The sequence below is a fragment of the Caloenas nicobarica genome, chromosome Z (assembly GCF_036013445.1).
Source record: "Caloenas nicobarica isolate bCalNic1 chromosome Z, bCalNic1.hap1, whole genome shotgun sequence".
NCBI lineage: Eukaryota > Metazoa > Chordata > Aves > Columbiformes > Columbidae > Caloenas > Caloenas nicobarica.
Genome location: NC_088284.1, coordinates 18,984,542 through 18,997,079, shown reverse-complemented (window position 1 = coordinate 18,997,079; position 12,538 = coordinate 18,984,542). Strand labels below are relative to the sequence as shown.

The window sequence follows — 12,538 nt, the reverse complement described above, 5'->3', positions numbered from 1 at the left end:
TACTATCCCCTTACTCCACCAAATACCTGCTTATAGTCCCCTTACACCACAAAATGTGGTCTCTGTAAGAGTGTCTAGTTTTGTCCTGATAACCATGCAGAAGACAGCACCAGACTTGCTGGACCGGATGGCTTCTCTCTCATGGCAAATTCTGTATTTTGGCAGCAGGCCATCACTTCAAAGAAATCAGCTTTAGACCTATGTCTGGAGGCACGTTCAGCCCTGGTGCAGACCTGCGCCAGTCCCTTTCCTTTGCTGGATGCTTCCATTTCTACGGTAGCACGTTTAGACCTGTTTGGATCACTAACAAGCTCCTTACTTTCGTCTCCCAAGTAAAAGTTAGTCCTGCTGTCCCATCTAACCTTCCCAAGCTTCAGTTTGTAGTCAGTGCTACTTGCAAGGTTGTCCAGCACTGCTGAGAAGAGGCTGCCTTTCAAGGGGAAGGAGAAGGGGGATAAGAAAAGTGTTTGTAATTCCCTGGAAAGTACAGTGCTTGCTCTAGAAAGGCGTATGGGAACTGCTGAGTTTTGACTGCAAAATGTCAAGCAATGCAAAATTGATTACAGGCTGTGAAAATTAGGCTGCTGAAGGTTTAATACCCTTCCACTGTCCTAATTTTGGTTTTCCTTTCTAGCCTCAGACTGAGAAACGTTTGCTGTCACAGGAGTTCTTCAGTATGGCTGCTAGTCATTTGTATCATGAACAGAAATGCATTTAATGACTCTGTTTTAATTCCTCGAGTTGTTGGTTTTTTCACCTGCCATAATCTGAGGGTACTGGGGATTTGTCATTTGTGTGGGAACTTGATCTTGATCTTTGGTTTGGTTTTTCTTCTCCTTCCTCTTCCTCTCCACCTCCGTTTTTCTGCTAGAGCAAAGAAGACACATACTTTGTAGTCTTGCACAAAGAAGAAGGAGCTGGCCTGGGATTCAGTGTTGCTGGAGGAACAGATCTGGAACAGAAATCAGTCACAGTAAGTGATAATTGCAAGTCATTATTTTGCAAACCTCACTTTAAAGCAGGGCGGTGAATAGATCAAGTGGTCATTTATCGAGACTCACTGCAAGTCATTCAACGGTCACAAAACAGTCTCTCTCAGAGGCGGCTGCATACCATCTGCTACTGAAATCACAGAGCATCTGGGAAGCATAATTTTTTTTATTGTAGATGGGTGCCAATTATGTTTTCAGTCTTTAAAAGTCTGTTACTGGAGAGGATTGGCTAGATCTAAATCGTCTGTGTGTACATAAAATTCTGCATGCAGTTGCAGTGCATGTAGCCTTTTAGGGGAGATTTTCACTCCCCAGCCCTTGAAGGTAAACTCCGTGCAGCAAAGTCTTTCAAGGATTTTGCAAATCCTGAGAATGACAGTTTTGCACCTCAGCAAACATTCTGAGTTTCACGTCACAAATTTGTTCTGGTGTTAGTAAGACCTGTGGGTGGTAGGTAAGTGAGGATTGCTGATTTGGTTGTCGTTTTTGTTGGTTTGTTTTTTAAAGTGTTACACAGCATTCTAAACCAAAGATATTGTTTGCCATTAAATGATGTTGGTATGTAAACAGTAATACCAAGTAACTTGTATACTGTTAAAAAATAGATCATTCAGACAGAAGAATCCAAGACACCGGTGTCTCATATGACTATTCCTTTACACAGGCTATGCATTTAAATTCTGCCCCGAAAGAGAGAGATCCGTTAAGTGCTGAGATGAGAAGAAGGGTATGTCTTCAGTCTTTGTGGTCTGCAGCAGCCATTGCAGGAATCTTCTGGTTTTTGCCCTTAGACAAGACCAATACAAGTAAATGTCTTACATGGAACAGTCATTCAGTTATAACATGGTCACAGTCTAGGGAATGAACTCTGCTTCTCTCGCTACAAAGGTTGTGTTCCCTGTCTCTGGCCCAAATACTCTCAGTGTCAGCTGTGAGCAAGAGGAGGGCTCAACAGTGTCCCACCCAGAGAGCTCCTCACTTAGATACTGGGACACTACCTAAATATATGATCTTGAGCTCTCTCAGGGTGAGTAGCTGATGAAGTCTTTCTGCTGAATGCTGTTAGCCATGAGAACAAAAGAGCATCAGCTCCTGCTCTTTCCAGATCCTCTTTGTTCAGTGTGTGTAAAGCATGCTTCTCAGGTGGGGAACCTTTTAATGTCCTTGACCTACTGGGATTCTGGATCCCAACTGCATTTAGGGTTGTCGTTGGGTGCTGGGTTACTTAGATGGGCTGTTCTGCTCACACTTGGGTGCAGAAATAGAAATGCCCAGTGAGCTTCAAGGTATGGAGGAGTCAAGCAGGTGAGAGAAGGCAGCAGATGTTTCAGACATGACCGCTCTATCCAACTTACCTCTTGCATTTGGGTGTCTATATCTGTTGTTGAGGCTGTTATTCCAGTTTTGAATGCCTGCTTACTGGCTGGAAATTTATGTCCTTGGATCTGTAAGTTTGTGGCAGGTGCCCATCTCAGCGTGGCCCTGCAATGAGACATAGAAGGAGCCAAAAGACTTCTGACACCTTGCTGTTGTCTGGGTATCGGGAGAAATACCTGGAGAAAATGCCATGCAGAATTGTGTCCACAGATTTGCTGCCTTGAACCTTTGCCCAGTGGACCTAGAACTGTGTGCATGGTAAGCCATACTCTGGCTGGTACAATTACAGTGCCTCATAGGCAAGTCTTTAAATACTGGGTCTTGAGTCTTTTAGTCAGTTTCTTTTACGTAAATGGCACACAACTAAGTCTTACTTGCACTTGTTGGAATTTACTCAAAGTTTAATCGACTCTGAATGGAGTACTTCTTTCTGTAGAAAAAAAAGCATTTCAAGCCACTAATTCATCCATTTGCATCTATTTATGTGGTATTTGATCAGCCAAATTGAGATGGACAATTAAATACTTGTACAGCTGCAGTAAGTCAGAGCCTTTCTTTGCACAGATGCTGTGCACCACTTAGAAGTGTGTGTTTGAAAACAGCACAGGATGCATGTCCCAGACAGTGGGAATTTGAGGAGTGAGTATCGCACACCACAGTGTTATTCTTGGTGTTCAATGTAGCAAGGGCGTGGATTCAATCTGCTGTTGCTTGGAAGTATGTTAATTGAAGACCTTTGAGGAATTCAGTGAAAGCATGAGTGATTTGTGATATTACATGCTTTAGTTGATTTTGGTTGTCTTTGGCTTGGAAATGGCTGTGCAATAATAGCACCTTTTCCTCTGCTTGTACCCCCATCTCTAACTACAGTTCTTGTCCAGTCACGTAGGCCTTAGTATAATACTTGAGGGTGATCATTGGAGCAAATGTTGTGTGCTTGATTTTCAGGCAGTGGACACTGATTGCAAACTTTGTAGGGTCTCCATTCTCTCCTTGGCCTGTAGAACACCATGTGTAGTCATGAGGTTACTGCATCCTGAAGTTAAATTTTTTCTTGTAGGTGCACAGAGTGTTTTCAAAGGGAGTGGCATCTCAAGAAGGAACTATTCATCGAGGAGATCTTGTTCTGTCAATCAATGGCAAGTCTCTTGCAAGCTCAGTCCACGGGGATGTCCTGAATGCTCTTCATCAGGCAAGACTATACAAATATGCAGTCATTGTCATCCAGAAGGAAAAAGACAAAGCAAACAACTTCTCCAGACTTGAGATATCAGCTACTGGCAAAACATGTGTGGGGTCTGGAAAGGATGTTTCCATGGCAATAGGAACAGGTATGATCTTTGTCCAAGAACAGTTGGAAGGATTCACTTGCAGAGCAGACTGAAGGGAAAATGTCCATGATGTCCATGTGTTTTAGATTAGAAGTGTCTGTGCCTTATGCAATTGAAGGGAGCAAATGAAATTACCTTTATATTTTATTTGTTCTCTTTGGAGCCTAAACGCAGTTTGGGTTTGGTTTGTTTTGGTTTGGTTTTTTAAAATATCATAACTAGGCAGAAACTTAGAAGGACATTTAGGGCCCAATCCCATTTCTACTAAAGTTAGTGATTCCACATATTCTTCCAATCCAGGATAAATTTATTTTAAGTAATAAGAGTAGTCGGTGAAAGAAAGCAAACGACCAAAAAAAAAAAAGAAAGACAAAAGCAAATAAATAAAACCAACCTCAAAGAAAACCCCAGACCATGCAGTTTGTTATGCATAGGGACTGAACTTGCTCCTTTGTAGCAGCAGTTTTCATACCATTTCTACTAAAAACATAGAAAAAAATATTTTCGTATTACAGTAGATGGAGCTAAGCCAAATCCAAGTCAGCCATTCCACAGGAAACTAGGAATAAATGGTTTAAGCGCAAACCTGTGAGTGGAATGGTAAGTTCCTGTTTGGGAACAAGACAGCGTGTCAGCATGAAGGCTGCACTTGGGGTGTTACAAACAGATCTCTCCAATTTTTGTAGAATTAGGAGGCGAACCGCTTTGTTACCTGTCAGCATATGCTGCTTCGGGAACAGGGGATGAGCCGCTTCAGTCCTGCAGGGTCCCTGGGAGGGGGCGGGCAGTGGTTACGGTAACTGCTGGCAGATTTGGTGTTGTGGTTCCCCAGCCTTCCAGGGCAATACCAGGCACTCAGCTGAGACCAGCCCAAAATGAGGACATGGAGCTGCCACTCACCCACTTTTAACCTGTTGGCCATAATCATTACTGGTTTGCGTTTTTTCCTGTAGCATTTCTATTGTTTTACGCTTTCACCAAGATTTATAGTACAGCTTTGTAATATAGCCTAAAAGAAATAGGAAGCACTCTGTAAATGAATGGATCAGTCTTTCTGACATAGCTCCCATGTAATTACTTCAGAAGGCGTTTGTACCCTCAACTTGCTGCGTCCTGCACGTTGACAGATGCAAAACATCTGCTGGGTGCAGGCACTAGAGGGCAACATAATTTCATAAACAACAGTATTGGGTTATTATTAACCTAGTTCCATCTTGAAGGCAAAGCACAGCTTCAAATGTTTTAGATAACATTTAAAGTTGTTTGAGATAACAGTAGCAGTAACTTGTGATAGTTCAGACTGCATAATTTTTACGTTCAGACAGGGCAAAGAAGGTCCTGTTTTCCAAAACTGTAGATTTATTTCCTCTGAAGCAAAATCATGTTTTATGTCAGCTACAGCAATATTGCATTCTAAAAATATCTGCTACATAGGAGGCAGGATGCACCTACAGGTAATTATGGTTATTTCCATAGACATGAGACCAGAAACGGTTATTCACTCTAGTGGTGATTACAGACTTTTCCTTAAGAGGATGTAACATGTTTGTTTAATGTAATGTTTCATTCATTACTGCTTTTTTTAAAGATGTGGCTCATTGAGTATGCAAGTGGGAACAACTGAAAGAAAAAGAAATGCTCGTCACTCACTATTTTTGCAATTTTTCAGTTATTTTGTTCATGTTTAGAGTCTTTACTAAGTTTGCTAAGCTTTAATTTTCCCAAAAAAATGCCCTGGCAAGTTTTTGTTGAACATGCAAAATGAAAATGTCTCTACATGTGAATGTATTTTGTACTGTCTCCCCTTCGCAGCTGCAATAATACACATTCCCTTCTGAGAAACTGGGTGACAACATGTTCTAGTTTGAATACAGACTGAACTCTGAATTGCTTTGTCACTGCAGCAAAACCAAACCAAACACGACTTGCAGTTTTCTGTTAACTGTGTAACAGTATGCTGTGTATATTGTGTCATAGATCCAAACCTGGATATGAATGATGTCATCTGTGTTGAATTATTGAAAACCTCTGCTGGCTTGGGATTCAGTCTTGATGGTGGAAAAGCTTCCATTGCTGGAGACAGACCCTTACTTGTGAAAAGAATATTTAAAGGTACTACAAGCATGCAAATACAGTGGATATTATTCCGGTTACCCTTTTGTGCATTGTACAGACATTTTAATTCTGGACTTGACGTTTTTTGAAGCAAGCTTGGTTTTGTGACCTTCGTTTTTTACCCCTTACTAGCCAAAGTGGTCATTAAAACAAACAGTCCTGGGAATGGCTACAGGTTGCATCTGCTTGTAAAAGTTTGTGGAGCGATCAGATTTACTAAATATGATTCAGTTGCTACCTGATCTTACCAGCTGTTCTAGACATTAAATTACAGCAGCAATATTGTATGTAACAGTTTGAGAAGTTCACGCCTTTTATCTGATTCTCTTTCCGAGAGAAGTACAGTGCAGATAATCAGTGTGGTTCCAAAGCACCATCCGGCATTATGCTCAATTAGTAGTTTTACCTTTTTCTTCTGAGATATCAGTATTGGCTTTCGCCAAGAATATGTGGTGTTCGTATTCAAAAACTGCCACTCTTGGATGCTCTGTTTGTCGGCAGGTAAAGTTAAATGAACCGTGTATAGAAAGGAAACCAATCCCAGAACTATGCTGTGATTTTAATGTCTTACTGTCAAGGTTTGATTGCAGGGCGCCAATAAACCATGGCAGATGCTTTGTTAGCCCCCTCTCCCCCCCCCTAGCTCCCCCTATCCCCCTTCTCCCCACTAAGTACAGGCGATTGGAAGGCAAAGAAGGACAGAGAGAGAGAGGTGGAAGAGAGTTGGAAAAAATTTAAAAATGTTTTACTAATGTTACTAATAAAAATAGAGAAAATAATACAAAATATACAAAACCAGTCTTGAAAATCCCGGCAAAGAACTGCTCCGGCAACAGCAGGAGACACCCAGAAGTCCTGAGCTGGACTCTGCAGCAAACTGGAACTGGATTCAGTCTGTCACTACACCTCAGTTTGCAGGAACAATTCGCAAGGTCCTCTTCTAATGTCGGCCATAGTCCAAGAGGAAAAAGGGACAAGATCCTCGTGATCTCCCACTTTTATATGAAGTATCATGTGAATAGCATGGAATACTTAGTTGGTCAGTTTGAGTCACCTGTTTCAGTTCGCTCCTCCTTGCCCCTCTCACTTATGGGATGTGCATCCTTATCAGCGACCTTGCATTCCATTGCTATGTCTACCAAAACATGTATCCTACTTCAAAAAAGAGCAGTTACTAAGAAGACTTTAGCTGAAAGGAAAATTCACTAAAAGAGAAATTTGTCTTGTTTTTAACAAAACTAGGACATTCCACCCCTTATAACATACCATTCATGGCATGCTTAGGCCTTATCAATACAATCTAATTAATTACTACTACCATATACATATGTATACACATATGTACATATATACACAGGTGTAATTCATCATTCTCTTAGTCCATGGACCATCCTTTTGAAAAGTTCATTAAGTTTATTTATCATAACAGCCTTCCAGGGCAGGAAAAATGGTGTATCTAGTGCATCTCGTGACCACTGTTTGTGGGTTAAAGACACCAGCTTTGAAGAAGTTGTCAGGTGCCACTCGAAGAAGCTAGCTCTGGTTCCATCACCACTGTCTTGATCTGAAAGACACTTATTAAACACTGTTAGTATGGCATATAGCATCATGTAGTTCAGTATTGAATATTTTCACCTAAAATCAAATCCCTCTGAGGTACACACTGAACTTCTCCATCCTTAAGCATCACCCACCAAGTGCTGCCAGGTCCTTGGGTAAAAACAATACCACGAATGGACTTGCCTTTGCCTGAGGCAGGAGTAACCCAGACTGCCTTTCCTAACATATTTTTCCTGTGTACTACAGGGACCTTAACTCCTTCTACAGTATGTAGAATTTCTCATTGGGCAAGCCCAGCTCGATTGTTTGATCCTCTAGTGTTGACCAACCAAGTGGCTTTTGCTAAATGTGAATCCCAGTTTTTAAAGGTTCCACCGCCTTTAGTGTAGTTTTTAACAAACCATTGTACCTTTCAGTTTTCCCAGAGGCTGTTGCGTGATATGGAATATGATATACCCACTCAATACCATGTTCTTTGGCCCAATTGTCTATAAGACTGTTTTTCAAATGAGTGCCATTGTCTGACTCAATTCTTTCTGGTGTGTCGTGTCGCCAAAGGACGTGCTTTTCAAGGCCCAAGATCGTATTTCAGGCTGTAGCATGGGGTACGACATATGTTTCCAACCATCCAGAGGTTGCTTCCACCATTGTAAGCACATAGGGCTTACCATGATGGGTTTGTGGAAGTGTAATCTAATCAATCTGCCAAGCCTCTTCATTCTTATACTTTACCCATCGCCCCCACATACCATACAGGCTTTAACCGTTTGGTTTGTTTGATTTCGGCGCATGTTTCACATTCATGAATAACCTGTGAAATAGTGTCCAAAGTTAAATCTATCCCTTGATTGTGAGCCCATTTATATGTTGCATCTCTGCCTTGATGCCCTGAAGCATCATGGGCCCACCGAGCTAAGAAAAGTTCACCTTTATGTTGCCAGTCCAAATTCACCTCAGCTACTTTAATCTTAGCAGCCTGATCTGCTTGCTGGTTGTTTTGATGTTCCTCAGTGGCTCAACTTTTAGGCACATGAGCATCTACATGAAGAACTTTCACAGGCAGTCTCTCTAGCCGAGCAGCAATGTCTTGCCACAGTGTGGCAGCCCAGATGAGTTTACCTCTGCGTTGCCAGTTGCTTTTCTTCCATTGTTGTAACCACCCCCACAAGGCATTTGCCACCATCCATGAGTCACTATAGAGATAAAGTATTGGCCACTTTTGTCATTCAGCAATGTCCAAAGCCAGCTGGATGGCTTTCACTTCTGCAAATTGACTAGATTAACCTTGTCATTCAGTGGCTTCTTTAACTTCATGTGGGACTCCACACAGCAGCTTTCCACCTTCGATGTTTTCCTACAAGACAGCAGGATCCATCTGTGAACAGGGCATACTGCTTTTCAGTCTCTGAAAGTTTATTATATGGTGGTGCTTCTTCAGCACGTGCTACTTCCTCCTCATCTGACAACATCCCAAAGTCTTTACTTTCTGGCCAGTCGGTAATCACTTCTAAGATCCCTGGGCGACTGGGGCTTCAATTCGAGCTCGTTGTGTGATCAATGCAATCCACTTACTCCACGTAGCCTTGGTTGCATGATGCATAGAGGGAACCTTCCCTTTGAACATCCAGCTCAGTACTGGCAGTCAAGGTGCCAGGAGAAGCTGTGCTTCAGTACCAATCACTTCTGAAGCAGCTCAGACCCCTTCATATGCTGCTATCCTTTTTCAGTTAGAGTATAGTTGGCCTCTGATCCCTTGTATCCTCGACTCCAAAAACCTAGGGGTCGACCTCAGGTTTCTCCTGATGCTCTCTGCCAGAGGCTCCAGGTAGGGCCATTATCTCCGGCTGCAGTGTAGAGCACATTTTTAACATCTAGTCCAGTCCGAATTGGCCCAAGGGACACTGCATGAGTTATCTCACGCTTAATTTGTTCAAAGGCTTGTTGTTGTTCAAGGCCCTACTCAAAATGGTTCTTTTTACGAATCACTCGATAGAGAGGGCTCACAATCTGGCTGTAGTCAGGAATATGCATTCTCCAAAACCCCACAGTGCTCAAGAAAGTCTGTGTCTCCTTTTTATTAGTAGGTGGAGACATAGCTGCAATCTTATTGATCACATCCGTTGGGATCTGACAATGCCCATCTTGCCATTTTATTCCTAAAATCTGGATCTCTCATACAGGTCCCTTGACCTTGCTTCATTTTATGGCAAAACCGGCATTCAAAAGAATCGGAATTATTCTCTGACCTTTCTCAAAGACTTCTTTCACTGTGTCACCCCATACGATGATGTCACACTGCAAGTGTTCTGGAGCTTTACCTTCTTCCAGCGTGGTTTGGATCCGTCCATGGCAGGTGGTAGGACTGTGTTTCCACCACTGGGGCAAGCGATTCCACGTGTACTGGATGCCCCTCCAGGTGAAAGCAAACTGCGACCTGCGTTCTGCTGCTAAAGGGATAGAGAAAAATGCATTAGCAATGTCAGTGGTGGCATACCACTTGGCTGCCTTTGACTCCAGTTCAAATTACAGTTCTAACATATGAGGCACAGCAGCACTCAGTGGTGGCGTAACTTCATTCAGGCCACAATAGTCTACTGTTAGTCTCCACTCGTCACTAGACTTACGCACTGGCCAAATTGGGCTGTTAAAAGCTGAGCAAGTCTTACTGATCACACTCTGGCTTTCCAGTTGACAAATCAACTTCTGAATAGGAATCGAAGAGTCTCGATTGGTGCGATATTGTCAGCAATGCACTGTTGTTGGTAGCAATTGGCACCTGCTGATCATCAACCATCAGCAGTCCTACAACAGAAGGGTCACCTGAGAGACCAGGCAAATCAGACAGCTGTTCAATATTCTCAGTGTCCACAGGTGCTATACCAAATGCCCACCAATACCCTTTTGGGTCCTTAAAATACCCTCTCCTGAGGTAGTCTATGCCAAGGATGCACGGAGCATCTGGGCCAGTCACAATGGGATGCTTTTGCCAGTTTTTCCCAGTTAGGCTCATTTCAGCCTCTACAACAGTCAGTTCCTGGGATCCCCCAGTCACTCCAACAATATTGATGGATTGTGTTCCTTTATAGTTGGAAGGAATTATCGTGCACTGAGCACCAGTGTCCACCAAAGCTTTGTACTCCTGGGGGTGTGTTGTACCAGGCCATTGTATCTGCACAGTCCAATAAACTCTGTTGTCCCTTTCCTCCTCCTGGCTGGAGGCAGGGCCCCTCTAATTTCTGTTTTGCACAATCTCTGGGTGTGAATTAGAGGTTCCTTCAAGAGGATCAGAATCTCTTCTGCCCCTTCTGTAAACTGGAGCAGCCATTTTCCTAGGAGTTTTTCCTTTTAACTCACATACTCACTCTTGAAGTTCTGAGGTAGGTCTTCCATGCCACATCCTCATGTTTTCTCCCTGGTCATGTAGGAAGAACCACAGTGAGCCTCTTTTTGTGGACTGCCTCCGTCCTCTCTCTTGAGATTGGAAATGCCTTCTCCTAACAGCTGAAACATAGGTTTGTACAGGTACCTGGCTTCTCTGAGTGCTTTGATTTCTTGCAACATCTTTTCAAACCGGTCATCAGATTTTTCACACAGTTTCTCCACAGCAGAGACACAAGCCTGTAGAGAGCCAGCAAGGCTGTCCTCAAAGTCCTGAAGCTGCTCAATCACGATAGAAACACTTTGTGTACCAGGTGTCCAGACCATTGCTGCCAATGACTTAGCATATGCAGGTGGTGCGCTTTGTACAAATCTGTGCCCCATAGGTCGTGTACAATTGATTATGTATGGGTCTGTCCCCTCTTGGCTGTTTGGCTCAAAATAGATGATCTCCCGCACAGCTAATTCTCTCAGGAACTGGATACCTCTCTCCATAGTATTCTGTTTCCCTGGTTTATGTATACAATCTTCCTTGTAGGGAAACCTTACTTTCACAGCTGTCAGGAGTCGGGTCCAGAGAGTGGTGGAGTTGTTCTGCCTTGAAATTGCCCTATCAAGGGTGGAATCCCTTGACAGAGATCCCAGCTGCCTGGCTTCCCCACCTTCTAGATCCATACTTTCAGCTCCGTTATCCCAGCATCGGAGCAGCCAGGTTACAACATTCTTGCCTTCACGATGAAGTCTTTTCGCATATCTCTCAGGTCACTTGGAGAAAAGGGTCGAGTGGTCGCTTCCTCTCCTTGTGTTGACGACGCTGCCCCTTGGGTTGATGCTGGCCCTTTGCCATCATCTGCTGGCCCTTTGCCATCATCTGCAGCAGGAGTAATCTTTCTTGTGACTTTCTTACAACCGGCAACTGATGCTGATATGGGCTCACCATGTTTTGATTTATTTCCAGAGTCTGAATGACTGTCCCTGGCACTGGCATAATCACAGTGGTTGTTATGGTTACAACAACAACAGTGCCCAGTGTCAGGGGGGGCAGCTGCCTTGTTAGTCTTTGGGGCTGGAGAAGTAACAGTGTCTGTGGTCGAGGAGGCAGTGACCTTGGCAGCCTGGCTCTCCGTAGGAGCTGGAGCTTGGGAAGCTGCAGTGTCTGTGGCTGGGGGGGCAGCGGGGGCTGCGGCCATAGCCGTAACCTTGGCTGCCTTGCTCCGTCTAGTGTGACCAACGCTTCAGCAGACGCAACACAAGTCTCAGGACTCAAAAATATGCAAACCTCCTATTTAACCTAATTTCTCTTAACACTAGGACAAACTGACACACATTCAGCAAGCCAGATACTGCTAACAAGGTTCTATCAAAGCTCCAAGGATATTCAAAGCTCTCAAAAACATCTGTAATCTGTCTTAGCAAAAAAGCGAAAGTATCATTAGTCAGCCTTTCTAAAGATTCGCTCATACAGTTAGCAAACATGTAGCTGTATTTCTCTTTAATCTCTACCGGAGGTTTCTCTAAGTACAACAGTAACAAGTAGAGATTCATTATCGGCTGCAGTATAATGAAATAAACCAGTGCCAAACCACACAGTAGAATCATAACCATCGTCCCGTTTCCAGATGTAATAAAATGTACAACCCTATTAGTGAAGTACACCCAACACAGATAAGGTACAGCAGAACACGATGTAGAAAGTAGCTGATACAACTTATGCCACAGCATTTTTAAACCAATGCAATTCAGTCATCTTTAATACTACTAGATAATGTCCAAAGCACACAAACC

General features: G+C 43.2%; 1 protein-coding gene across 6 annotated transcripts in view; it reads left to right on the top strand.

Moving 5' to 3' along the window:
- The window catches only part of PDZD2 (PDZ domain containing 2), a 152,702-nt gene that overhangs the window by 134,792 nt on the left and 5,372 nt on the right, over positions 1-12,538 (top strand). For all 6 annotated transcript variants that reach the window (XM_065655865.1, XM_065655864.1, XM_065655866.1 and 3 more), the window contains 3 exons: positions 872-973; positions 3,430-3,700; positions 5,678-5,812. In XM_065655865.1, the coding sequence (XP_065511937.1) occupies positions 872-973; positions 3,430-3,700; positions 5,678-5,812 (508 nt within the window). The remainder of the gene's footprint in view (positions 1-871; positions 974-3,429; positions 3,701-5,677; positions 5,813-12,538) is intronic.